This window comes from Megascapheus bottae, chromosome 5, assembly GCF_031878675.1.
Source record: "Megascapheus bottae isolate mThoBot1 chromosome 5, mThoBot2.hap1, whole genome shotgun sequence".
Lineage (NCBI taxonomy): Eukaryota > Metazoa > Chordata > Mammalia > Rodentia > Geomyidae > Megascapheus > Megascapheus bottae.
Window position 1 is genome coordinate 68,288,233 of NC_143513.1, and position 27,421 is coordinate 68,315,653.

At 40.8% G+C, this 27,421-nt stretch overlaps 1 protein-coding gene and 1 pseudogene across 6 annotated transcripts in view; one reads left to right on the forward strand and one right to left on the reverse strand.

Annotated features, from left to right (window-relative positions):
* The window catches only part of Nrf1 (nuclear respiratory factor 1), a 116,225-nt gene that overhangs the window by 68,431 nt on the left and 20,373 nt on the right, over positions 1–27,421 (forward strand). For all 6 annotated transcript variants that reach the window (XM_090333282.1, XM_090333278.1, XM_090333279.1 and 3 more), the window contains 2 exons: positions 2,421–2,578; positions 15,210–15,334. In XM_090333282.1, coding sequence (XP_090189408.1) covers positions 2,421–2,578; positions 15,210–15,334 — 283 coding nt within the window. The remainder of the gene's footprint in view (positions 1–2,420; positions 2,579–15,209; positions 15,335–27,421) is intronic.
* On the reverse strand, positions 5,295–8,184 carry LOC150063564 (GTP-binding protein 10 pseudogene; annotated as a pseudogene).

Here is a 27,421-nt window from a genome sequence, read left to right on the forward strand (position 1 = left end):
GCCCTGGGTTCGATTCCTCAGTACCACATACACAGAAAAAGGCAGAAGTAGTGCTGTGGCTCAAGTGGTAAAGCTCGGAGTTCAAGCCTCAGGACTAGCATTAAAAAAGAAAGAAAGAAAGAAAGAAAGAAAGAAAGAAAGAAAGAAAGAAAGAAAGAAAGAAAGAAAGAAAGAAAGAAAGAAAGAAAGAAAGAAAGAAAAGAAAGAAAGAGAGAAAAGAAAGAAAGAGAAAGAAGGAAGGAAGGAAGGAAGGAAGGAAGGAAAGAAAGAAAGAAAGAAAGAAAGAAAGAAAGAAAGAAAGAAAGAAAGAAAGAAAAAAGAAAGAAAGAAAGAAGGGGCCAGGCCGGGAGTTTGGCCTAGTGGTAGAGTGCTTGCCTAGCACGCACAAAGACCGGGGTTTGATTCCTCGGTACCACATACTTAGAAAAAGCCAGAAGTGGTTTGAGGCTCAAGTGGTAGAGCTCTAGCCTTGAGAAAAATCCAAGGACAGTGCTCAGGCCCTGAGCTTAAGCCCAGGACTGGCCAAAAAAAAAAAAAAAATGAAAGAAAGATAGAAAGATCAAAGTGGTATCTGATGATACTAGAAGAACCAAAAAGCTATCACCACCATACAGATATTAAAAACATGAATATTAAATAGCACCATGAACACATACAATAGTTTTGAAAATTGCATGATACATTTTAATGGGTTTTAATGTATATCAATTTAACTGAAATATGATAGGCTCAAAAAACAAAGTAGGAAAAGATAAATAAAGAGTATGTTCTGCTGGGTGCCAGTGGCTCACTCCTGTAAGCTTAAATACTCAGGCACTGAGATCTGAGGACTGCAATTTGAAGCCAGTCTGGGCAGGAAAGTCTCTTGAGTTTCCTATCATCAGTTAACCAAGAAGGCCAAAAGTGAAGCTGTGGCTCAGATCTTAGAATACTAACCTTGAGCGAAAATCCTCAGGGACAGCTAAAAGGATAGCACCTGAGCTCTGCAAAGCAAAGGATATGGCATGGGAGTTATATTCCTGCCAAGATGGGAGTTATATTCCTGCCAAATATGGTAGTTCGTTCTGTGCATTAGGTGTAAAAATGTAGGCTGGCCACAGTGATTCAGTCTAGTTAGAGGTATGTGGAGCCAAGACTTGATGATCCTTCAGTATAGTGGGTCTCTCTAACATGCCTAGAAGCCAGTGGGACATCATCTGAGTGTCTTTACTTCTTGGGACTTGTGACACTTTCTTGGGGACAGGATGACATCCAAGTTCATTGGATTCCGGAGAGACATTTAGAGACAATAATGCAAAGCTGGATTTATCACCTGCTATGCTTCCAATTTAAAAATCTCTTCCTCAGCCAGGCATCAGTGGCTTACATCAGTAATCCTAGCTGAGATCTGACCCAGGTCATGAGACACTTATCTCCAGGAAAGCCAGAAGTAGAACTGTGGGTCAAGTGGTAGAGAACTAACCTTGAGCAGAAGCAGGTTAAGGACTGTGCTTAAGACCTGAGTTCAAACCCCAGGACTGGCACCCAAAAAAAAAAATCTCTTCCTCCATTTCTTCCTGTTTCTCTTCTGTCATTTACTCTTATCCCCATTAATCTCATGCCTGTCATTTGACTTCCTTAAAGTACACTGCAGCCAGGTAAGGTGGCAACATTTGGGAAGCTCAAAGTTGAGTCTGAGGCCACATAGTGAGGAAGGGGGAAAGGAAGGAAAGGAGGGCAAATAGAAATACAATATACAGTAGAAAGTCTTCCAAAATATTTTATGTTTTTGTTTTGTTTTATTTTGTTTTTTGGAATAGAGTCTTGCTATGTAGCTTCAGCTGGCCTCTACTGTCCTGTTTTAGCCTCCTGAATGCTGAAATTACAAGTGTGTAACATTTTACTTGGTCCAAAAAGTATATTCAATGGTTTCTCTATGTTTCCTTCCTGAATTTATGCAAATGAAAACAAATATGTGTGTGTGTGTGTATATATATATATTTGAATTTATATATATATATATGTATATTCTAATACCCCTATTCCTTTTATATAAAAGAAACTTATTGAAAACTATATCTCTGCATTATAGGTCACATTGATTTAAAAATGTATTGTTAAAATACCTTTAAAAATCAAAACCACCAGGTGATGGTAACTCATATCTATAATCCTAGCTTTTGATGAGGCTGAGGTCTGAGGATCTCAATTTGTAGCCAGACTGGGCAGAAAAGTCTGTGGGAGTCTTATCTCCAGTTAACCACCAGAAAAATGGAAGTGGTGCTGTGGCTGAAAATGATAGACAGCTAGCCTTGAACAGAAAAGCTCAAGGACAGCACTAGGCCCTGAGTTCAAACTCCACGACCACTACCACCACCAACAACAACAAATCAAAATCTTTCTGTGCTTTAATTTTAATTGACTTGTCCTTCTTGTCTCAGGTGGAACAAAATTGGGCCACATTACAAGGAGGTGAGATGACTATCCAGACGACGCAAGCATCAGAGGCCACCCAGGCCGTGGCATCATTGGCAGAGGCCGCAGTGGCAGCTTCTCAGGAGATGCAGCAGGGAGCTACTGTCACCATGGCACTCAACAGGTGGAGGCAGGGGTGGGGAAATCAGTGAGCACTGCAGGTCTGTCCCTAGACAGACATGCCATTCCTTAGTCAGCAGTTGGAGCTAATGCCGTCAGCCTGTAGGATATTGTAGGTTGGTTTTATTTTAATTTTTTAAATTTGTTTTTGTAGTTATGAGAATCAAACTCAGGATTATGTGTTCAAAGGGTGTTGTGGAATGGGATAGTCCAGTAAGAAATTGTTTGCACAACTCAATTATAGGTTTCTTGCTTGGTTCTTTCTATGGCGTACTAACAGAACAGATCATCTTTGTATCATTCCTCTTTGTTCATGACACAATTTTATTTTCAACAGACAGGCATGTTAATTAATCATTAAGAATGTGAGCTTTGAAGCCAGACTGTCTGTATTTGAAACAGCTCTGTCACTTGCTAGCTGATTGACCTTGGCAATTTAAACTGTCAGTGCCCAGGCTTTCCTCTTCTGTAAGCAGGGGTAGAGGGGGAGAAACTGTAACTACCTTGTGGGGCATTATGAGAGCTAAGTTACTACAGTTAAGATCCTTGGACATGTTATAAGAATTACTGCTATGTACAGCAGCTATTAGTTTCCCGTAGTGAGTAAACTTGTTGAAGTTGTAAATAAGTGTGTTCCAGCACATAATCTCAGCTCTCAAAAAAGCTCTTATTAGAAAAACTGAGGTCAGTAAAATACTTAGCAAATTATATTAGAATATACAGTAAACCCACCCTACTGAATTTATTGCACAGTTATGATTGAGTGCCACAATCATCAAAAGATATTTCAAACCTAAAAATGTGTAATTCTCAAACCCAATTTATGTTCTGTGTTAGCAGCAGTTGTAGTTTAATCATTGTGTGAGCCCCTATGTGTTTTCCTGCCCTTAATTCTTATGTAACAATGCTTCCAAAAAAGTTAATGGTGCCCCAAAAGTAAAGTTACAGTAATCTTCCAAGCTAAAAAAGATACATGATGTGCAAAATGACATGCAAGGGTGAACATTTGAGATTCATTTAAAAGTAGCATGTCTTAAGCAGAAGTTGGATAGCATTATGGAAAAATGGACCAAACATCGGCAGTAAAACGCTGTACACAGTTTTCCCTCAGCAATTCCTTGAGACCCTGTTCCCACAGAATTGTTTAATTCACATATAAATACTTTAAAGTTCAAAGGAGGGAGTCACCTGCCCCAAAGTATAAAAATCATCTGAAGTTTAGGTCAATGGTGATAGATGGAGAGGCTTGGTGGATTTCTGTGCAAATAGTATTCCTAGAAGCCCTTTCTGAACTAGCACCCAGTAGAGCTTCTGGGGTTACACAGGTTCTTGGTTGAATCCAGGGCCAGTACTTACTGTTAGTTGCCCTTGAGGAAACCACCTGCGCATTGGTTCCTTCCTCACTATTAGAAGAATAGTATTCATCATACAGACTCAGTGAAGTGGTCTATGTAAAGCACTTCTCAAATCAGGCTGTAGTGGCTCACACTCAGGAGACTGAAATCTGAGGATTGCAGTTCAGAGCCAGCCCAGACAGAAACATTTGTGTTGACTCTTACCTCCATTTAACCACCAGAAAACCAGAAGTGGGACTGTGGCTCAAAGTAGCAGAGCACTAGCCTTGAACAAAAAATGTTCAGGGACAGAACCTAGGCCCTGAGTTCAAGACTTACAATCAACCAAACACATACACAAAACACATAACATACCATACACCATTTGTCCCCTCAGAGTTACTAAGTGAGTGACCTGAGATTGAAATGTTCACATTTCCCTATATAGTGGCTCAGCCTTACACCTTCCTTTAAGAGAGAACATCCCCATATGGGGCCGGGAACTTGGCCTAGAGTAGAGTGCTTGCTTAGCATGCATGAAGACCCGTGTTTGGTTGCTTGGTACCATGTATACAGAAAAAGCCAAAAGTGGCACTGTGGCTCAAGTGGTAGAGCACTAGCCCAAGGACAGTGCTCAGGCCCAGAGTTCAGCCTCCAGGACTGGAGGGTGAAGGGAGGGAGAGGGAGAACATCCCTATGTAAACTTCCCAACAGCCACACTCATAGGAAAAGCCGCCTCCTGTTAGTCTAGTAATCCATCACTGTGACTTTAGGCCTAACAAGCCGTCGTAAAGACCAGCAAAAAGTGATCCCTCCTACAGCAGACACCTTCAATGTTCCAGTGAAGTATGAATGTCCTGGGAACCCTGTTCATAGTGGAAACTCTGAGACACATTCTGGCTCCCTTTGCTATGAGGACCAGGACTTGTTTCTAAAGGCTGCAAGGGTAATGGTGCCCCATGGGAGCTTGTTAACAAACTTGATTGCAGCTGAGGTGGCTACAGTGTTTACTCCAAAGGAAGGAGAATGTGGTTCACTGTGGCATGAAGGAGGTGTAAAGAGATGTTGAAATCTGTTTGCAATCAGGCAGACCAATGCCCCAATGAGTCTAGGCAAGGTAACATGTTGCAGCTTCTTATAGCTATAGTTATAGCTTGCTATAGTCTAATATCTTTGTCAGAGGGAGGGGTGGTTTAAGACAACCCCTTGGTGATTGCCTCTCTGTAGAAGAGATGCAATGGAATTCTCTATCCCCTGTCCTGGTAGCCTCTCCACCCCAGAATTTGTTTTTGGAAGTCATCATTGAAAGATACACAGAGAAATCTGGCTTTTGTTCTTGTGTTAACAAAGAAATTTCATAATCTACCCCTTCAGCCTGTCTCTGTTTCAGGTACAGATGGAATAAACATGGTTCTCTAATAACCACCTGGACTGCTGCTGCACTGTAAACAGCAGATGTGGGCACAGGGGAGAAAAGAGAGGCCAGCTGTGGGGAATGGCAGGTGGGGGACTACGCAGGCACAAGGCCTCCTCCAGCCATTAGAGGGAAGGGGATCAGAATGGATGCAGGACACACCTGGTTTTCAACCATGCTGTTAAAAGAGTTTTGTGCAGCATGTCAGAACATGTGCCTGGAACTCCACAGTTTTAACCCATCCTGCCTTCATAAAAACCCAATGCGGCTATTTTCTTTCTTTTTTTTAATTTTATTGCTATTAGTAAGGTGTTGGACAGAGGGGTTACTATTTCATGTTAAGTAATGAATATTTCTTTTTTTTGAACAATGTTACCCTTCACTTTCCCCAATTTCTCCCTCCAATCCAACTATTGTCAAAATAAATCAGCACTTTTAGAAAGGTGATGGAGAGGGAATAAAGGGAGAACAAATTAAGAACAGACAATCGTAGCATCAGGGTAAAACAAATAGAACCAAATAGCTATTCAGCCCTATAACCAAAGAGAAAAGAAAATTACTCCATCATTCGTTGCATACAGTGAAGAGTTGAAGTTCCACTATTTTGGTTAGGCTATTCTAGACTTACAATGCTCTTAAACAAGTCTTCCTGTGAAGACAGTTCTCAAATACACCCTACATGCCTTTCATAAATAGGTACACAATACTGCTAGGTAGACTAAGGCTACATTTATCATAGTCAGAGCTTGCTTCACACTGTTGATATCGATACAGAGTATTTCTTGTCTCTACTGTACACAGGGATATGGCAGCACTGTGTGAAAACATGCTTCACTCACTTCCCTCATCAAGAAGCCTGAAATTTCTTCTTCTTTAGCAGTGGAGACCTTTCTTTAAAAGGACTGAACCATATTTTTAAATAAAATTTCACACTGCTGGGTGCTGGTGGCTCATACCTGTAATCCCAGCTACTGAAGCTGAGATCTAAGGGTCACAGTTCAAAGCCAGCCTGAATGGGAGCATTCATTGAGACTCTTAATCTACAATTAATCACACACACAAAAAAAACCTCAAAAAACAAATGGAGCTGTGACTTGGAGTCTTGAGTGAAAAGGCACCCTGGCTCAGAATTCAAGCCCCAGTACTACAAATAAATATTTTTCTCTTTTTATTTTTAACTCATATATAATTATTATATCTATTTATGGGCACCATGTCATATTTTATTAAACTTTCTTTTTTTTCTGGTTGGTCGTGGGGCTTGAACTCTGGGCCTGGGCACTGTCCCTGAGCTCTTCAACTCAAGGCTACAGCCCTACCCCTTGAGCCAGAGCATCACTTCTGGCTTTTTCTATGTATGTGATACTAAGGAATTGAACCTGGATCTTTGTGCATGCAAGGCAAGCACTCTTACCACTAGGTCAAACTCCTGGCCTAAACAATTTTTTTTTTTTGACTTTTCCCCACTTTTATATGTCAGATAAACCTGTTAAGAAATAGTTTCAGGGCCGGGAGTTTGGCCTAGTGGTTAAAGTGCTTGCCTAGCATGCATGAAGATCTAGGTTCGATTCCTTGGTACCACATACATAGAAAAAAGCCGGAAGTGGTGCTGAGGCTCAAGTGGTAGAGCTAGCCTTGAGAAAGTCCAAGGACAGTGCTCAGGCCCTGAGCTCAAGCCCAGGACTGGGGAAAAAAAAAAAAAAAAAGAGTTTCAGTTGAGCTTCTCTATGAAGCCTAACCTTTTTAGATTGATGAATCTTTTTTTTCTTTTCTCTCTTTTAGCTTACTGTCCATAACACATATTTTGGAATTTGGTAATAATGTTTTATATGGTATGCAGTGTTTCTTCAAACACACACAGATTTTAAGAGCAGACGCTATCAGATTTGTTTGCAAGTGATGAAAACACTTAATATTAACATGGTTAATTGAGATTACATTACTAAAGGATTTACTTTTGGGGTTTTGTAGTTGGTGCATCAGTTCATGAAATTTATCTTGAGCATCTGGCAAGTCCATTTTATTAATGACCAGTAGTGCAGGTTTTGCATGAAGTTCTTTGTACAACTCCAACTCTTTTGAAAGCAGTATTATGGTTTCAAAGGCAGTTCTGTATTAAGTTTGGGAAGAAAGCTGAAATCCAGAAACATCAACAACAAAAAGTAGTTGTCTTGTTCTCTCTATATGCTTGAGGAATTTGTGGCCCATTCCTTTGTTCTTAGTGCTCCTTCTATCAAACCTGGGAGATCAGCCACTGAGATCTGTTTGAAGTCATCGTCCATAATCTTTCCGAGTTCAGGCTTTAATGTTGTAAATGCATAATCTGCAATCATAGGTTTTGCACGAGATACCTGGCTTAGCAAAGAGGACTTTCCAGCATTTGGGAATCCTGCTAGGCCAATATCAGCTATCAGTTTTAAGTCAAGGTTAATTGTTCGTGTCTGGCCTTTCAAAGGTAAGAAATTTGTAAGTAATTTACCACCAAGGCCACCTTCAGCTACCAAAATCCTGTCTTCTTCTTTGTTGAGTTCTCCTATAATTTTACCATTTTCATTAGTTATTGAAATACCCATAGGAACAGGAATTTCACAGTCTTTTCCTTTGGAGCCTTTCAATGCATTCACCCGACCGACTATTTGCTCCTTGTCCAGCCACAAACCGTTTCTGAGGATATTTGTCTTTCAGTTGTTTTAATGTCATTCTTTTATGGGCTACAACCCATACATCACCACCTTTTCCGCCTTCTCCACCTAATCGAGGGTAACCCATTCCGCCACTTCCACCCTTGGTGAAGACTCTCAGCTTATCAATGAAATTTCCATACTTTCGGAATAACTGGCAGCTGCAGTGTACCATAACGACTCCGGGCTAAGACCCTAAACAATTATTTTTAAGATGAAAATCTTATTAGCTTATTTTATTAAAATAAAGGCTTTAACATATATACTGATATTAGCCCAATAAAATAAGATATGATACAGATCAGAAATCTCTGAAAACATTGGGCAAAGTCTCTGCAACTGCTGAACACTTAATGATTAAAAGTTAATGGGAACCTTTTATTTGTTGTCTGATTTGGAAATGGTTTTTCTCTAAAGTTATAATGATGGCTCAGAAACATTTTAATCTCTATTTACCTTTTTAAGTAAAGGTAGTCTTTTTCTAACAGTTTCATTTGGTTGTTTCCTATGAAAACGGGTACTAGTGGTTAGAATCATAGTCCCACTGACCCACAAGGCGTTGTCATTGTTTTATGTCCTTTATAACAACCCACCCATCCTGTTGTTACTCTGCTCCTGTTTGCATGGAATAATTAGTCGATCAATCTGTAACCTCCTCTAGACACCTTATCTCTTGGCATCCCAGATTGCTTTAGGTTGTTGTTGGTATGTAGCTTTTCTTCTACCTTTTTTAGAAGGGAATTAAAATATTTATAGCTTCAGATAAACTAAAATGGACAGGATTGGGGGCAGATACACTGTGTCAGGGTCCAAGGAGCTCCCTTCCTCTCCATTGCCCTGAAAACACATAGCCTGTGTTAAGGGTGTATATTTTATCACTTTGGAAACTCTCAGATCAGAGTATTGATATATCATTAAAAAAATCCATAATAGGCCCACGAGTATGGCCTAGTGGTAGAGTGCTTGCCTGGGTTCAATTCCCTGGTACCACATATACAGAAAAGGCCGGTGCTGGGGCTCAAGTGATAGAGCACTAACCCTGAGAAGGCTCAAAGACAGTGCCCAGGCCCTGAGTTCAAGCCCCAGGGCTAGCAAAAAAAAAAAAAATCCATGATAATTGAATACCTATAATCCCAGCCTGCTTGGGAAGCAGAGATTAGAAGGATTTAAGTTCAAGACCAGCCTGAGGAAGAAGCTAGCATGAATCTTAGTGAATAAGATGAGTGTAGTGACATGGGCATATATATAGGAGGCCATAGATTCAGGCCAACCCTGAACAAAAATGAAGACCCTATCTAGAAAATAACCTAAAAGCAAAAATGATCAGAAGCATGACCCAAGAGCAGCTGAATTCAAAGCTCAGTACCACTGAAATTAAAAGTTTAAAAAAAGATACGGCCGAGCAGTCCTAGCTAGCTACTCAGGAGGCTGAGATCTGAGGATCATAGTTCAAAGCCAGCCCAGCCACTAAAGTCCATGAGACTCTTATTTCCAATTAATCACCAGAAAATGGGAAGTAGGGCTGTGGCTCAAGGGGTAGGGCAGTAGCCTTGAGCTGAAGAGTTCAGAGACGTTCAGGGACAATGACTAGGCTGAGTTCAAGCCCCATGACCCACCAAAGGGGGGGTGGGAAAAAGATACAAAAGCTGGCCACCAAAGGCATGCGTCTGTAGTCCTAGCTACTTAGGAGGCTGAAATGTGAAGATCACAGTTCAAAGCTAGATTGGGCAGGGAATTCCATGAGACTCTTATCTCCAACTAACTACCAAAAAAAGCTGGAAGGAGAACTGTGCCTCAAGTACTAGAATACTTGCCTTTAGCAAAAAATAAAAAGTTCAGGGATAGCACCCAGGCCTGAGTTCAAGTCCCTGGACTGGCACCAAAAAAAAAAAAAAGATGTGAAGTAATACATAAGGGTTAAATGCTATAAAATTGGGTCTGTAGTATTATTTGCTGGTACCAGTTTCTTAGAAAAATATTTAAAATTAGACTAGTGATTATGTTGTCTCTAGTGAGTACATAGGAGGTACTTTATAGTTAAGCATATGGTGAAATGTATGAGGAGTAGCTTTAGCAGTAATTTCAGATTAGAGGTGTCTTTGGACTCCAGCTTTGTAATGCAGATAGTATGGATTAACGTGCTGTCAGTGTTAGGTGTTGTAGCACCATGACTGCATTAGCAGTGAGAATGATCTTAACTTGTATCCACGCTGTATAGATAATCTATGATTACGCTTTTTGCTCTACTTCAGTTGGGTCACAAATTTTTTATGAAGAAAGCAAATAGCTTAAAATGTATAATCATGGCCAGACGAAGGGGCTCATGCCTGTAATCCTAATTACTCAGGAGGCAGAGATCTGAGGATCAAGGTTCAAAGCCAGCTCGGGCACAAAAGGACTTGAGACTTTTCTCCAATTAACCTCTAAAAAATGGGAATTGGAGCTTGGCTCAAGGGTGGGTTGGTAGCCTTGAACTGAAGAGCTTAGGGACAGTGCCCCAGGCCAAGTTCAAGCCTCATGACTCCCCCCCAAAAAATTAATAAATAAATTGTGTGTGTGTGTGTGTGTGTGTGTGTATGTGTGTATAAAAAATCATGACCCTAAACTGAGTCATAAAACTGGTTGCTGGTGGCTGATGCCTATAAACTTAGCTACTCTACTTAGAGGATGAGCTCTGAAGATCAAAGTTCAAAGCCAGCTCAGGTAGAAAACTCCATGAGATTCTTATCTCTAAGTAACCACCAAAAACAAGTAAGTAGAACTGCGACTAAAGTGGTAGAGTGCTAGCCTTGAGTAAAAAAACTCAGAGACAATGCATCACATTTTGTTTCTCTCTTCCAGCTAGGAGTAGTTTCTACAATTAACCAAATTCTATAAAAGAGACCATAATTTGCGTTTATCATTTTGAGTAGATATCAAAAATACTTTCATAACAAAATAACAATATTGGGCTGGGAGTTTAACCTAGTGGTAGAGTGCTTGCCTAGTATGCACAAAGCCCTGTGTTTGATTCCTCAGTACCGCATACCCAGAAAAAGTCAGAAGTGGTGCTGTGGCTCAAGTGGCAGAACACTAACCTAAAGTGAAAAGTATCCAAGGACAGTGCCAGGGCTCTGAGTTCAAGCCCCAGGACTGGCAAAAAAATAAAAATGTTAAATGTAAAAAGCAAGGTATAGAAACTATACATGGCTGGGCATGTGTAGATGCATAGCTTAAGGGTAGAGCACTTGCTTAGAATATCCAAGGCCTTAAGATTGGATCTCCTGTTCCACAGGGTGAGGTATATCAACAGAGTAAAACAAAATGGGAGAAAATATTTGCAAATTAAAGCCAGGTGCTGGTAGCTCATGCCTGTATTTCTAATGACTTGGGAGACTAAGATCTGAGGATTGTTTCAAAGCCAACCCCAGAAGGAAAGTCCATTAGGCTTTTTTTTTTTTTTTAAGGGGGTGTGGCTCGTGGGGCTTGAACTCTGGGCTTGGGCGCTGTCCCTGAGCTCTTCAGCTCAAGGCTACTGCCCTACCCCTTGAGCCACAGCACCAGTTCCAGTTTTTTAGTGATTAATTGGAGATGCATCTCATGGACTTTAGTGTCGTGGCTGGCTTTAAACCATGATCCTCAGATCTCAGCCTCCTGAGTAGCTAGGATTACCAGGGTGAGCCACTGTGCCCGGTTTCCATTAGACTTTTATCTCCAATAAACAGTAGGTGGAACTGTGGCTCAAGTGGTAAAGCACCAGCTTTGAGTAAAAAAGCTGAAGTATAGTACCCAGGCCCTAAATTCAATCCCAATTACAGATGTGCATGAGCACGCCCACATATAAGCACACATATTGAAACTAAATATCTGAAAGAAATTGTAGAGAGAGTTTCTGAAGGTTAGCAAAAGGAAATCAACTCAAAGATGGACAAAGGACACAGGCATTTCTCCAAAGATACTGACAGCCACTAAACATGATCAAATATGCAAGATTGCTGGGCCAATGGCACTCCTGTAATTCTAGTTTCTGGGGAGCCTGAGATCTGAGGACGGAAGTTTGAAATCAGCCCAGGCAGAAAAGTCCATGAAACTCCAAAATTACTAGCAAAAAAAAAAAAGCTGAAAGTGTGACTCAAGTGGTAGAGCTCCAGTCATAAGTGAAAAAATTGAATGAGAGCATGAGGGCCTTAAATTAAAGCCCTTGAATTACAAAAAAAAAAAAAAAAAAAAACCAAAAAAAAAAAAAAACCTGTTCTATAATATAGCAGTTCCATGCTGGCTAAATACTCTGAAGAGTTAAAATCAAAATCTCAAGGAAATACTGTGTGCTCATGTTCATAGCAGCATTAACTGAAATAGTACAATAATTGAACTATGGATGCTACCCAAATGACCATCAAAAAGAATATATGGCTGAGTAAGCAAAACACAGTATGTATGTAAAATGAAACATTAGAGCCTTAAAAAGGGGAAAAATTCTGACATGCTACAATATGAATGAATTTTGATTATTGACTAAGTGAAATAAGTCAGTAATAAAAACATAGTATGTGATTCCATTTAGGTGAGATAGAATAGTAAAATTCACGGAGACAGAGCTAGAATTAGGGGCAGAGGTGGATGTGGGGGACGAGGAACTATGTTTAATGGATACTGTTACCTTTTGCAAAATGAAAAGTGTTAGAGGAAGATGGTGATAATAGTTAAACATTAAGAATATTTAAAGCCAGACACTGATGGTACATGCCCATAATCTGACTAAGCTACTCAGGAAGCTGAGATCTGAGGATTGCGATTCGAAGCTAACTCAGGAAAGAAAGTGAGACATATCTCTACTAAACTTCCAAAAAATCCAGAAGTGGAATGTGGTTCAGGTGGTAGAGCACTGACCTTGAGCAAGAGAGAAGCTCAGGGATGGAGCCCTGAGTTCAAGTCCCAAGACTGGCACCAAAAAAAAGAAATGGTATTTAATAAGCTGTGTGTGGTGGTATATGCCTATACTCCTAGAACTCAGGAGGAGCTGCAGGCAGGAGGATTGTGAATTTGAAACTAGCTTAGACTACATAGTGCAACCCTGTCTCGGAACTCTGAAGGCTGGGATAATAGTGGAGTGTGTTAGGTATGCGCAAGCCCAGCCCACCAGGTTCCATCCTCAGCACGACAATAACAACAGAACTATATATACTGTATGATTCTGATTGGTTAATGCTTAACTATGATACTTTAATTTCCCAAGTTTCCTACTTGTGTTGCTTTCATTATCAGGAAAAATAAAACCCTTTAAACAGATTTAAAAAAAATAAAGCTAGGAAAGTTCATATGAAGGGGAGAATTTTTTTTTTTAATTTAATGAGACTTCTCTGTCCATTTGCTTTCATTTACTGCTTGTTAGACTGCTCACAGTGACAAGGAAGTCTTCCCAGACAGTTCCTGATCTGTTGCTTTACAGGTCTGTGTCTTTCTTAGATGAAAGGGATTTTATCCACATTACTTTGTCTAGTCATGACATGTTTACTCCAGCCAATCCCTGCCTCCTCACCTATCCTCACTTAGAGCCTGTGATTTACAGATGACTGCCTTAGAGGCACCAAAGCTGAATCAACTGGCTTATTTGGGAATTAAACACAGGATTTTGCCCACTTCTGCTAAACTCACACTGCCGTGTGTGTGTGTGTGTGTGTGTGTGTGTGTGTGTGTGTGTGTGTGTGTGTGTGTGTGTATGTGTGTGTGCACGTGCGCGCGTGCGCGTACACGCCGCACACACGTGCACATACCAGTCCCTAGGCTTCAACTCAAGGCCTGGGCACTCTCGAGCTTTCTTACTCATGGCTAGCACTCTACCACTTTGAGTTACAACTCCACTTCTATCTTTTGTGGCTTATATTTAGAGGTTTATTGAAGATAAGAATCTTACAGACTTTCCTAACCCAACTGGCTTGAAACCTTGCACCTCTGATCTGAGCCTTCTGATATCTAGGATTACAAGCAGAGCCACTTGAAACCCAGTGGTGCTGCATTCTCTACCACTGTATGCCCACTTTTGATATGTCCTCAGGAACAGCACCTGATGTCTTCCTGCCAGGAATACTGAATTGATCTGTTATTGTTATTTTCAGGAGGTTTTTTTCCTTTTTTTTTTTCTTACTGGTACATGAAACATAGTGTATAGCATCAAAGAAGCAAGAAAAATGGGCCTTTATGCACATCGTAAAAATATAACAGGGATGGTGCCAGTGGCTCTTGCCTATAATCTTAGCTACTTAGGAGACTGAGATCTGAGGATCATGGTTCAAGAAAGTCTGTGAAGACTCTTATCTCCAAATAGCCACAAAAAAAAGCCAAAGTGAAGCTGTGGCTCAAGTACTAGCCTTCAGCAAAATAGCTTGAGGACAGCACTCAGGCACTGGGTTCAGGTTGCATGGCTGACAGCCCCTCCCCTCAAAAAATTATAATAGCAAGGAAAAGAAAGAAGGGGAAATAAAAGCTAAAATTCTGCAGATGGTTAATGTTTTTATGTTCTTCATAGTGTAGGATGTTTGTAGATGTTTGTATCTAGAGGCAAGATGTTTGGGATTACAATGATAATTTTAAATGAGAAGTTTTCAGTTTTCAGAGATGTCTGCATATATACCAAAGCAAAAGGAGGGTTTGGACTTTCTGGTTGTTAGTCATACATTAATTTGTATTTTAAAAAACATGACTATCATGAATTATTATCTAATATTAATAACAGATTGCTTGCTCTTCATATTATTATCTATCCTTGTCTTAAAGGGAGGATCTCAGATGGAGTGTTATCATAATGAGGAAAAATTAAAGGAAAACCTTGTGATTCAAAACTGAAATGTATTTGCATTGTAATATGGATCAGAGCGTCCCCTGCGATTCAGTTGATAAGGAGAGACTGTGGTGCTAGGTTCTAATGGTGAGGCCAGGCGAGGCTAGACTGGGCTTGGATGTTTTCTGTTCTCATTCATTACCTAGGCTTAAAGAAAATTTCTTATTAGCTTTATAAATATGTAAGGCTTGGAATCCCTCTGTCTATATTATCATTTTAAACTCCTTCCTGGCTTTATCCATTAGCACTGGTATCAAATACTTGATGGGTGTCTCATAACCAGGAAGCCCATAGTAGAAAGAGCTAAGGATGGATGGTTTGTCTTGCGACAGGTGCCATACTTTTATTCATCTTGTATATCCTCCTCTCTTCTGTCCCTGTATGCACAGCGAAGCTGCTGCCCATGCTGTCGCCACCCTGGCTGAGGCCACCTTACAAGGCGGGGGACAGATCGTCCTGTCTGGGGAAACCGCAGCAGCCGTCGGAGCACTTACAGGAGTCCAAGATGCTAATGGTAAGAGATCATAAATATTTTATTGAATTTATTCCCTGTTTCCACTTAAACCTTCCTGACACAGCTGGCAACAAACACTTCAAAAAGAGTTGAGCTTGGTTTGAGTTTCTCTTCCTTGATAGTCATCGGAACATCTGATTCCTTTCAGTGGTAGGAGATGCGAGGTTTCTTAATGAAGAAATTCCCTAGTCATCACTGCCTAAGTGAACTACTAGTTTTAAGAAGAGAACCATTTGCTATGACAAAACTTGCTGTGAGGCACTGGAGAATTTTCTGTGGGGCATATTTTTCCTCTCCTCTTTCTTTGACTGCAGCAGAGATTCTTCTGTGGGTGGGTAAAATATGCTGGCTCCCATTAGAAAAGAGCCACCATTTTGCCTAGCCCCAGTTTGAGCAGCAGACTATGATGAAGGTGCTTTTCTGCTCTGCTTCTTGTTATGTGTGACCTTACCAATGACATCTGGATTTAGCCAGTAACATGCCACCACCCTGCCCTTCTTTCCCAGCTCTTTGACTTCCTAGATACTAGTGAGCATCCCAAAGAAACGAAAGAGATAAAGTTCATAGACATGTGGTGACAAAGCTTACAGTTCCATCCCAGCTCTTTGAACTCCTCCAGCAGGCTCTAGAAGTCAGTGGCCTGGGCTGCCTGGGGAAGTACCTCAGAAGTCCAGGTCAAAGAGGAGGGCCAGCCCTGATCTGAGACTCTACAATTGTGCTACTGAAGTTTGAAATATAGAATGAAGCAGGTTTTAGGGAAAATGTTGCTTAAAAGTCTTGGAAAGAAGCAGATAGGTAACATACTCTTATTTAGAAAGAAAGCTCCTTAATGGCATTCATTGTGCTGGAAAAAAGTAGTAGCACTTTTTTTTTTTTTTTTTTTTTTTGCCAGTCCTGGGCTTGAGCTCAGGGCCTGAGCACTGTCCTTGGACTTTCTCAAGGCTAGAGCTCTACCACTTGAGCCTAAGCACCACTTCTGGCTTTTTTCTATGTATGTGGTACAGAGGAATTGAACCCGGGTCTTCGTGCATGCTAGGCAAGCACTCAACCACTAGGCCAAACTCCCGGCCCCGGTAGCGCTTTTTTTTATAGTCATTCCCTGAGAACAAAATACCCTGCTAAGTTGGAATTGTATCTTTCTGTATCCACCTTTGCACTTGGGAAAAGGGAAGAATAATGTAGGAAATACAGAATCATTATAGCTTCAGAGAATCTCTTTGCAGAAGGAACTCCTACTCCCCCACCGTCCCCCCTCCACCCCAATTCCAGAACTATAGTTACAGACAGTTTTTTCTGGATGGCTGGTGCTTTTTAAACTAACCTAAATGGACATAGGGCTGATTTAGCAGAAATGCTGCTGGATAAAGGATATCTTACAGCTGTTTGTTAAGTTAAAATGGACCTCAGATGGAATTAAAGAAAGTCTTACTCTTGTTTGCTCACCTTTTCTCTTCCTCATCTGAGTCCTAATCTACTCTGAATGAAAGGTCTGCAATTTAGCCTTATTGCATTCTGCTTAAATGTAGTTGATCTTGAGGTATTCAGTAGAAATTTTGTTACTGATGCTAATGGACTTGACCTATCTGGGAAAGAACTGACTATTTTATAATCCCGGTTCCTCCCCAACCTCACTTGTTTGGATGGATAAATTTGCAGGCAAATCCAAGGATATTCTTTTTTTTTTTTTTTTTTTTTTGTCAGTCCTGTAGCTTGAACTCAGAGTCTGAGCACTGTCCTTGAGCTTTCTCAAGGCTAGAGCTCTACCACTTAAGCCACAGCACCACTTCCAGCTTTTTTCTATGTATGTGGTACTAAGGAATCAAACCCAGGTCTTCATGCATGCCAGACAAGCACTCTACCACTAGGCTAAACTCCCAAGCTCTCCAAGGATATTCTTGACCTGTTTAGTCATACAATAAAGGTGGACCACAATCACTACTTGCCCCTTTGCAGTAATCTTCATGCTGTTGCCTGCATTTTTGCTAAGAGAAAATTCAGATCTACATTCTAAAAGCCCGTGCATGATTCTATCTAAGCATTAGCATGTGTATGTAGTCTCAGCTACTAAGGAGGCTGACAATTACTCAAGCTGATCACCAATCTAGACAACATAACAAGATGCTTTCTGAAAAATACAACAACTAAATACAGTTCCCCCAAAGCAGGCCATCCTGTTTGCATCTGCTGATGCTTGCTGAACTCACGCCTGTATAGTTGGACTTACCCTTTCTCATTGTAGCTTCTGTATCAAATCAAATGCAAATTAAAATAGCGTTCTGCCTAGCCCAGCAAATTTTACACAAAGACAATCATTTCATCTACTCTTGGGAATCTAGAGCATTAGTCTGATAATGGAAATAATCCAAAATAATTACGATATTTCTTCTGTATTTTGACCTTTCCAAGTGCTATAGGACTTACTCTTGGACTAGAATCACATTTTCCCACATGAAACTGGCCTATATGGTTTCTGGATAGCCTGTTAGAGATTCTTTTCTTATTCTTTCAGATTGTGACCCCATTGCTCAGCTTTGTCACTTCAGCACTGACACACTTATGATATCTGCCAGTAAATCAAATTTGCTTTTTTTTTTTTTTTTTACTGGAACACTTCACAGATTTGTATGGCATCCTTGCATGAAAGCGGTGACTTTTTCTTTAGTGTGTGTGTTGCTGACGCGAACACAGGTTTACCTTTTTTTTTTTCTCTTGCCTTTTAAAATTAGAATGAGTATATTATTAGGAAGAATCAGAAAATGGCAGAGCATGGTCCTAATTATAGGTATAGAACTAACTTTTATCCCTCTGGGATAAAAATGAATCACTAATTCCAGAGTGCAGATACCTAACCATTCAGCTAGCTGATTGATTTTTCTAGGAACATTTTTTAATATAGTTCAGTCCTGAAACAGTTTATGGAACAAAGCTAGTAGAGATAAAAGACAAGTATATGCTGAGTTTGATGGAATATAGTACAAGTGGGTAGTGGCTGGGATATCAAGGGTATAAAGTGGTATCTTGTAGGATAGTGTTTAAGATACTGTGATATGTGTGGCAAAGGTTTAAATTCTGGGTTACCAAGGAAGAACTGACAAAGACAAGATATTCTGCACCCGAGCCTGCAGATATCCCTTTTTTCTGATCATTAACCCTATCTCAAATCTATAGGAACTGCTCAAGCACTAAAATTACTGTATTTGATTTTATGTCCTCAATTGTTTTCAATGGAGGAAATTGAATCTTTGATCTGTTAAAACTGTGTCACATGGTTCAGTTTGGTCTGATTTGGTTCTTTAAATTGAAGCAAATTTTAAATTTTCATAGGTACCTTTTCATTGAGAAGGAGGTAGAATTGCCTGTGGCTGAGAAAGACAACCAAATAAATTCCTAAGGTACCTTAACATAAGAAGTCATGAGCTGGGCATCAGTGGCTCAAGCCTGTAATCCTAGCTACTCAAGAGGCTGAGACCTAGAGGATGGAAGTTGGAAGCCAGCTCAAGCAGAAAAGTCAAGACTCCAGCTCCAGTTAACCAGCAAAATGCCAGGCAGGAGGGCCTGAGTTCAAGCCCCAGTACCAGCACCCCCCCAAAAAAAAGTCAGGCACTTTAGCCCATTCATTTCCCTGTGCTCTATCTATCTGTCTCTATGGGTCCCTGTCCTCCCAGGACTCTTAGCTTCTAATATCAGCAAATACAGGCACTTCTGGAAGAGAGAGGGTTAATCGACCTTTTATCTTCCTTTTATTCTGCAACAAAAATGATGAAAGATAAGAGTTATATTGGCACTTGGCTACCTCCGCCTCTGAGCTTATGTTTGAGATCTTATTTCGGATTCATACAGCTTTGTTTGCAGGGAGTTTGGCCTAAGTGGTAGAGTGCTTGCCTCGAGTGCACAAAGTCCTGAGTTCAATTCCTTGGTACAACACACATAGATAAAGCTGGAAGTGGTGCTATGGCTCAAGTGGTAGAGCTCTAGCCTGGAGAAAGCCCAAGAACAGTGCTCAGGCCTGAGTTCAAGCCCCAGGACAGAGCAGAAGAGTTCATAAGTAATCGAACCTCTTGCCAGAGCCCCTGAGAAAGCCTCAACATTTTCTAAACTAGTTGGTCCTTTTTCTGATGATTTCATAAGAACAAAGAAAGGACAAAGACTGCAGTTAGTCTGGCCTTCTACATCCTGATAATAAAAATCCTGGGCTTTTTGTCCTGATGGCAAAAATCATCCATAACTCTGCCAAGAGAATTTCAATGTTTAAGGTCTATTTTAATCTGGCCTTTTTTTTCCATTCATAAAAATTGTTTTTGTTTTTGTTTTTTAAAAAAACATTTTTAACTTAAATATGGTTGTTTTGTTAGTATTGCTTTGTAATTTATTTTCAACTGTCAGAACCATTTTCATGTCATTAAGTCATTTTTTTAAAGATTACTTTAAATGCTTGGTAATATCTATCATATTGTCCATAATTGGCCAATTCTACTGTTAATAACCTAGATTACTAAGAATTTTTACAATAAAAAGTATTTGCTTGTTTTTGTACAAAGTCGTGCCCCACCTTTGATTATTTGGTCTCCTCTGTGCTTGCTTCCAGCTCCACAGTACTGTCAAGAGCCTACCTCTTGACTCCTCACCAGCACAACTGCAGTATTTTTGCTTATTTTAGATTTAGCAATAACTGTATCTTACTTAATTTGCGACCTTTATATTAGTGAAAAATGTTTTCACTTCTTTCATGTTTAATCTGCATTTATATTTTTCTTGCCTTATTTTGGGGGGGAGTCTATATATCTTTCTCCTTTGGCTTTCTGGGTTGTTTTTGTTTTGTTTTGAGAATAGGCTCTTAATCTGTAGCCCAGGTTGACCTCAAAACTCTTTATCCTCCTGTTTCTACCTTTCCAGGGCTGAGTACCTGAATATGCCACCATACCTGGCCCTTTTATCGTTCTCTTACTGATCTGAAAATGCCAGCCCCACCTGTGTTTAAAATGAGCCCTGTTTTGTTTTGTTTTTTAAGCGGTGGCTCGTAGCAATTCTGGAAGCTGCAATCTGAGGATTGAGGTTCAAAGCCAGCCTGGGCACTAAAGAATATGAGGCTCTTATCTCCAATTAATCACTAGAGAAAGGGGAAATGTGGCTCAGGGGTAGGGTGATAGCCTTGAGCCATGACCCACCAAAAAAAAAAAAAAAAGCCATTTTTTACATGTTGTAAGTAGTTTTTCTGAGTTTACCGTTCCTTCTATTTCTTTTGTAACTTTTGTATTTACCTCATGATTTTTTTTTTGCTTTTATTTTCATGAGTTTTGAGGGGGGGGGGTTGTTTCAGTTTATTTTATTTTGAAAGAGTCTCAAAATTTTGAGAGTTCTACTTTAACCTCCCAACTGTTGGGATCATAGGCATGAACCACCATAGTAGGCTATTTTTATGGATCTTATTTTTTGTTTTATCTGTCATAAGGCTTGAACTCAGGGCCTGGGCTCTGTCCCTGAGCACTTCCTCTCCCCCTGTCCCCACTGCCCTACCCCTTGAGCCACAGCGCCACTTCGGTTTTCTAGAAGTTAATTGGAGATAAGAATCTCACAGACTTTTATACGGAAGCTAGCTTTGAACCTTGATCCCCAGATCTCAGCCTCCTGAGTAGCTAGGATTACAGGTGTGAGTTACCGTGCCTGGCACCTTTTTTTTTTTTTTTTGCCAGTCCTGGGGCTTGAACTCAGGGCCTGAGCAGTGTCCTTGAGCTTTCTCAAGGTTAGAGCTCTACCATTTATACCACAGCACCACTTCCAGCTTTTTTCTATGTGTGTGGTACCAAGGAATCAAACCCGGGTCTTAATATATGCTAGGCAAGCACTCTACCACTAGACCAAACTCCCGGCCTGTCCCTGAACACTTTCGCTCACACAATTCTAGCACTTGACTACTTTGAGCCACAGTGCCACTTCCAGTTTTCTGTTAAGTGGAGATGAATTCTCACAGGCTTTTCCTGCTTTGAACTGTGACCCTCAGATTTCAGCCTCCTAAGTAGGTAGAATTACAGGTGTGAGCCAGTGATGCCTTGCTACTTTTATGTTTAATAAATCTTCTCTATGCTTAAAATTAGATAAATATCTTAACTATTTTCTAACATGGTCTTAATTTTTTTATTTTGAATCCTGCAAAATACCTGAAATTTATTTTAGTGTGTAATATTAGGTAGCAAGATCGAAATATGCCCTTTTATTCATTTGTGTGCGTACACGTGTATGTATATTTGGGCAGTACTGGGAACTGAATTTAGGGGCTGGTACTTGCTAGGCAGGTGCTCTACCATTTGATTTATACCTCCAACTTTATTTTATTTTACCTTAGTTATCTTCAGTGTAGGGTCTTGTTTTATTCTGGGGCTCACCTGACCTACAACTTTCCAACTTGTGCTTCTCCCGTAGCTGGAATAATGGGTAAGCGCTACCATGCACAGCTTCCTTTTTCCTATTTCCCCAGTTCTTTGTACCATAATCTTTTATCATTGTAGCATACTAGTAGTTATTGAAAGGCCTATTTTTCTTTCTTTTTTTTTTTTTTGCCAGTCCTGGGCTTGAGCTCAGGGCCTGAGCACTGTCCTTGGACTTTCTCAAGGCTAGAGCTCTACCACTTGAGCCTCAGCACCACTTCTGGCTTTTATCTATGTATGTGGTACCAAGGAATCGAACCCGGGTCTTCATGCATGATAGGCAAGCACTTTAACCACTAGGCCAAACTCGCGGCCCATATTTTTCTTTTTTTTATTATTTTAATTTAATCTTAATTTTAATTTAAACTTTCAAAGGTTTTTTTGGGAGAGTTAGCTTTACACTAATTTTGAAGTTCATTTAGAGAAAGCCTTTTATCTATACTCTTCATTCCCACAACCTTTTAGCAGTACTACCTGCTGTCCTGGTCAAGACCTGGGGTCTTAACCTTCTGTCCTCATGCTCTGAAAGAAGGGGAATAGATGAGAGAACTATTTAAAAATGAAAAGCTGATGACAGAGCATTAACACTACACTTACAGAAAGAGCATCCCTGCATTTATCTGCAGAGCAGCAGGGCTGACTTTGCTCAGGCTTCTGCTGGTGCTCTTCCTTAAGACTTTCAACATAAAATTGCCCATACAGGCTTGCTATACTGCAGAATAATGAAGGCACATCTTCATTTGCTGTCTTTTCCTTATGAAAACATGTCTTCACATTCTCCTGACTGTTTTTCACTGCACTTACTTAAAAGTTTTAAAAATAAGCCAAGAGCTGGTGGCTTATGCCTGTAATACTAACTACTCGAGAGGTTGAGGTCTGAAGATTGTGGTTCAGAGCCAGCCATAATAAAGTCCATGAGACTCTTATCTCTACTTAACCACCAAAAAAGCTGAAAGAGAAACTATGGTAGAATGCACTCTGAGCAAAAAGCTCAGACACACTGGGCACTGATGGCTCATGCCTGTAATCCTTGCTACTCAGCAGGGCTGAAATCTGAGGATCAAGGTTCAAAGCCAATCCAGTCAGGAAAGTCCATGAGACTCTTATCACCAATTAATTACCCCCAAGAAGCCAAGCTGTAGCTCTAATGGTGGAATGTTAGTCTTGAGCAAAAGAAACTCAGGGATAGCACCTAGGCCCAGAGTTCAAGCTCCAGGACCAGCCCATCCTCCCCTCCTCCCCAAAAATATTTTTTTAGTGTATGTTTTCCTAATTGAATTTAATCTAAAATTAGCTAGATAGAATTACTTTTTTGGTATTTTAACCAGATGCCAATGACCCATGCTAGAGATGTGGTTCAGATGGTAGAATGTCAGCTCTGTAAGCATAAGCCAAACATGCATATGGTTCTGAGTTCAAGCCTTGGTACTGGCATAATAGCTTTTTGATCTTTTGGGGTGAAGGCGTGGCTTAAGCACAAGGCCCTGAGATCAAATCAGGAAAGAAGGAAAAAAAGGAAAGAGAGAAAGAAAAACTTATTTTAATAATGGATCTTTTGAGCCGGGTATACACACCTGTGACCCAGCATTGGGAATCAGATTCAGGAGAATTGTGAGTTCAAGGTCAACTCTGGCTACCAAACAAGTTGGAAGCCAGTCTGAACTATATCTTGGGACACATGTACACACACTTAATCTTTTTTTTTTGTTTGTTTTGCCAGTCCTGGGTCTTGAACTCAGGGCTTGGGCACTGTCCTTGAGCTTTCTCAAGGTTAGTGCTCTACCACTTGAGTCACAGCACCATTTCCAGCCTTTTCTTTGTATGTAGGCTGGGTGTAGCTGACACCTGTAGTCCTAGCTACTCAGGAGGCTGAAATCTGAAGATAGTCTGAGGATAGCAGTTCAGAGCCAGACTAGGCAGGAAAGTCCTATGAGACTTTTATCTCCAATTAACTGCCCCCCCCCCCAAAAAAAAGCCCAGAAGTGGAGCTGCGGCACAAGTGGTAGAGCACTAGCCTTCAGCAAATAAGCCCAGGGACAGCACCTAGGCCCTAGGTTCAAGCCCCAGCACCCACTCCACCACCACCCCAACACAAGTTCTATGTACAGAACTGACTGCTGCCAGGGGAAGTCAGCATTGTACTGCAGCATCCTGGGAACACTGGCAATGTTTACTGACCTCCATAGCTCAGGAAACAGGCTTTCTTTGCAGACAGGGTTTTCCCATTTGAGTCAACCTTTCTCTTAAAATGAATAGTTATTGTAGAAACACATTGGTAGATGTCTTACTAGGAACCACAACAACCCTCCCTCCCCCCCCAAAAAAAAGGGCACTATTTCTGGTTTGCTCTATCTCTGCCTGACTCTTAAGCACTGCGGGTAACTATTAAGGAGCGTTATCTTTTCCTTTCTTTCTCTGCTAATTTATTTTTTAACTTACTGCCACCTGTCTTCCCCTTGCAAATGACCTCTCACTATCTTCATCTTTCTACCTTCCCCAGTAATGAATAGAACCTACCTTACAAGGCCTGTTGTACAGAAGAGGCAGCTAAAACTGTGGTTGGCCAGGTTCTGTTAGCCACATAATGGTGAAACTGGCAACCCAACCCCTATCTCCAGTGCTCTTTTCACTGCCAGTGTAATTCTGTTCTTTACCCTTCACTGCTTGTTGCCACCTAGGAAGCAAAGAAGGTGTAAAACAAATGAAAATTATGGTCTTCAGTCTTCTTCTAGATAAACTAGCACTTGGTATGATGACCATTTTGCAGGGTTAACGACAAATACAAGATTTCAAAACCTAAGATCTATAAAACTGTCAAAATCTGGTGTAAACCAGGTGTTGTGGTTAGCTACTTACTTGAGAGAATCACAGTTCAAGATTAGACAAGGCAAAAAAAATTTGTAAGACCCCTTCACAATCAGTATCTGGGCCTGCCTGTCAGCTTTGTGGGAGGCTGTGGTCAGGAGAATCATGGTTCTAGGTGAGAATTCCTCAGTAAAAGAAACTAGGCATGGTGTTGCACCCTTATCATCTAGCTATGGTGGAAAGCATAAAATAGGAGGATTGTGGTTTCGGAACAGACTTGGGCAAAGAGCAAGACCCTATTTTAGTTTGGCCAAGCTCTGGTGCAATTCAGGAGGCAGAAATCTGAAGATTATAGTTGAAAGCCAGCTGGACAGCAATGTCTGTAAGACTTCTATTTCCAGTTAATCACCAAAAGCCAGAAGTACAGCTGTTGCTTAAGTGGTAGGTTACTAACCTTTAGCAAAAGAAGCTCAGGGACAGTGCCCAGGCCCTGAGTTCAAGCCCCAGGACTGGTACAATAAATACAGAAACAACTCTGCAAAGGGCTAGAGCTATAATTCCATTGGCAGAATACCTGCCAACCAAGAGTGAACCTCTGGGTTCAAACCCTGATACCGCAGTAGAAAAAAAAGAAAAAAATAGGCACACACCTGTAGTCCCATCTACTTGGAAAGCCAAATTGAGAATATTGCTTGAGCCTAAGAGATTGTAAAAATAGGACTGCAACTGTCCAGTATAGTAGCCATTAGCTAAATATGTCTGTTTGAATTCAAATGTAAATATATTAAAATTAAATGTAAAGTCGTTCAGTCACATTAATCATACTTGAAATAGTTAGCAGCTATACACAACCTGAGGTGTCATTTTATTTTCAAGTATTCATATTTGAATAGGCACATGTGTGTAGAGGTTTCTGTGGTGGATTGTACAGAGATTTCCATCATTACAGATAGTGTTGACTAATAGCTATAGCAAAAATATGTGATTACTTCCAGCAAGTTGTATCCCCTTCACATACAAGGGGGGCAGGCAACTACACTCCTTTATGAGGCTTGTTTCTTAGTGACCTTCTCAGCTCATAGACAGCATGGCTTTGCATTACCAAAAACAAAAAGAAGCCATCCATGTGACTGCAGTAATCCGCAGCCAGTGAACAGCAGGACAGGAGGCTTGCACGAAGAACTGGCCTATTTTTATACACTGCAGAGCCCTGAGCTAGAGAACCTGAGACAGGAGGCAATGGCAATACCTAGACCCACATCCTAGTGTATTTGTGCATGCTGCAGGCCACTTGCATTTTTCCACTCACTCCACACACAAGCTCAAGTTGCATTTTATAATTAAAGGTATCTGTAGCCAGCCAGCTCTAATGGATTTATAGTAGCCACCAAAAGATTCAGTTATCCAAAGTCTGGTGGGTCAGAAAGCTGAAAGAAACCATTGCTGTTAGATGAATTTCAGATTTCACACTGCTAAGCCTCTGTGTGATGGGCTCTCAAATCTGGAATACCCAGATGGCTGTACACTTCTCTTCATCTCATGGCACTGAAGGAAGGAAGGGGCAGCTTCATCATAATTTGTCATTGCTGAAGCTTGTTCCTTCTTCCTCCCTAATGACTTCCTGAAGTCTAAAGTGCCTTCCAGAAGAACTCTTGGAAGTGGCAGTTTTCCCCACCAAGTCTCTTCCACCCAGCATGGTGGCCATGCTGGGAGGCAAAGGTGATTTGGTGCTACTCTCTTTAGGGCCTTTGGCAGCCTAAGTATACCATGACTACTGTCTACTGTCACTATTCTTTCTTTTTTTTTTTTTTTTTTTTTTCTTGTCAGGCCTGGGCCTTGAACTCAGGGCCTGGGCACTGTCCTTGGGCTTTCTCAAGGCTAGAGCTCTACCATTTGAGCCACACCACCATTTCTGGCTTTTTTCTATGTATATGGTACTAAGGAATTGAACATGGGTCTTTGCGCATGCTAGGCAAGCACTCTACCACTAGGCTAAATTCCCAGCCTGTCACTATCATTTCTATTGGTTCTACCATTATCATTTTTAAAAACTCTAACATGATGGTTGGCTCTCATCTCTAAATCGTAGCTGTTCAGGAGGCTGAGATCTGAAGATCACAGTTTGAAGCCAGTCAAGGCGGAAAAGGTCCTTGAGATTATCTTCAATTAGCCAGCAAAACGCCAGGCTGGAAGCATAGAAGTACCAGCTGTGAGCCAGCACAAGGTCAACAAAAACAAACAAAAGAAAGCATTTCTGAAATATATCCTCAGGACCTAGGCCTTATTTATTTAGGAGAGGAGTTAGTGAACATTGTAGATCATACTGTGGATGTCTACTTGAGGAAACCTATGGTAGACACGAAATCATGTTCCCCAGGCTTACTGAAGTTCAATTCCCTCGGAGTCCCAGGCCTTTTCTATCACTCCTCAAGCATAGCCCTATAGCTGGAGGAATTCCACTGGCAGGGTTCTTTAGTTTTTTTTCTCCTGTTCTGCAGGTGGGTTGAGCCCAGGTTTCTTCTTGCAGAGATATGTTATCCTCCCAGTCTACATACTAGTGAGGTCTAGTTTGTCTTTACTTGTATACCAGGAATTACTAATGTAGGCTTTGCTATTGAAGACTTAGAACTAAAGTTAGGCCACTAGGCCTTAATCTCCCGTCTGAATATCTGATATCTGAAGCTATCTTTGTAGAAGGCTTTAGTTTTTCTGAGGCCAAAAAGAAAATCTCCACATAGCGTCAGCCTTGACATACCTTCATTTGCTTTTGTGATAAGATAGCTATCCTCAGCTTAGGAGACATTCGGTGAAATAGGCACCAACCTGAGCCATGCCCATTCTAGGCAGAAGAGGACGGAAG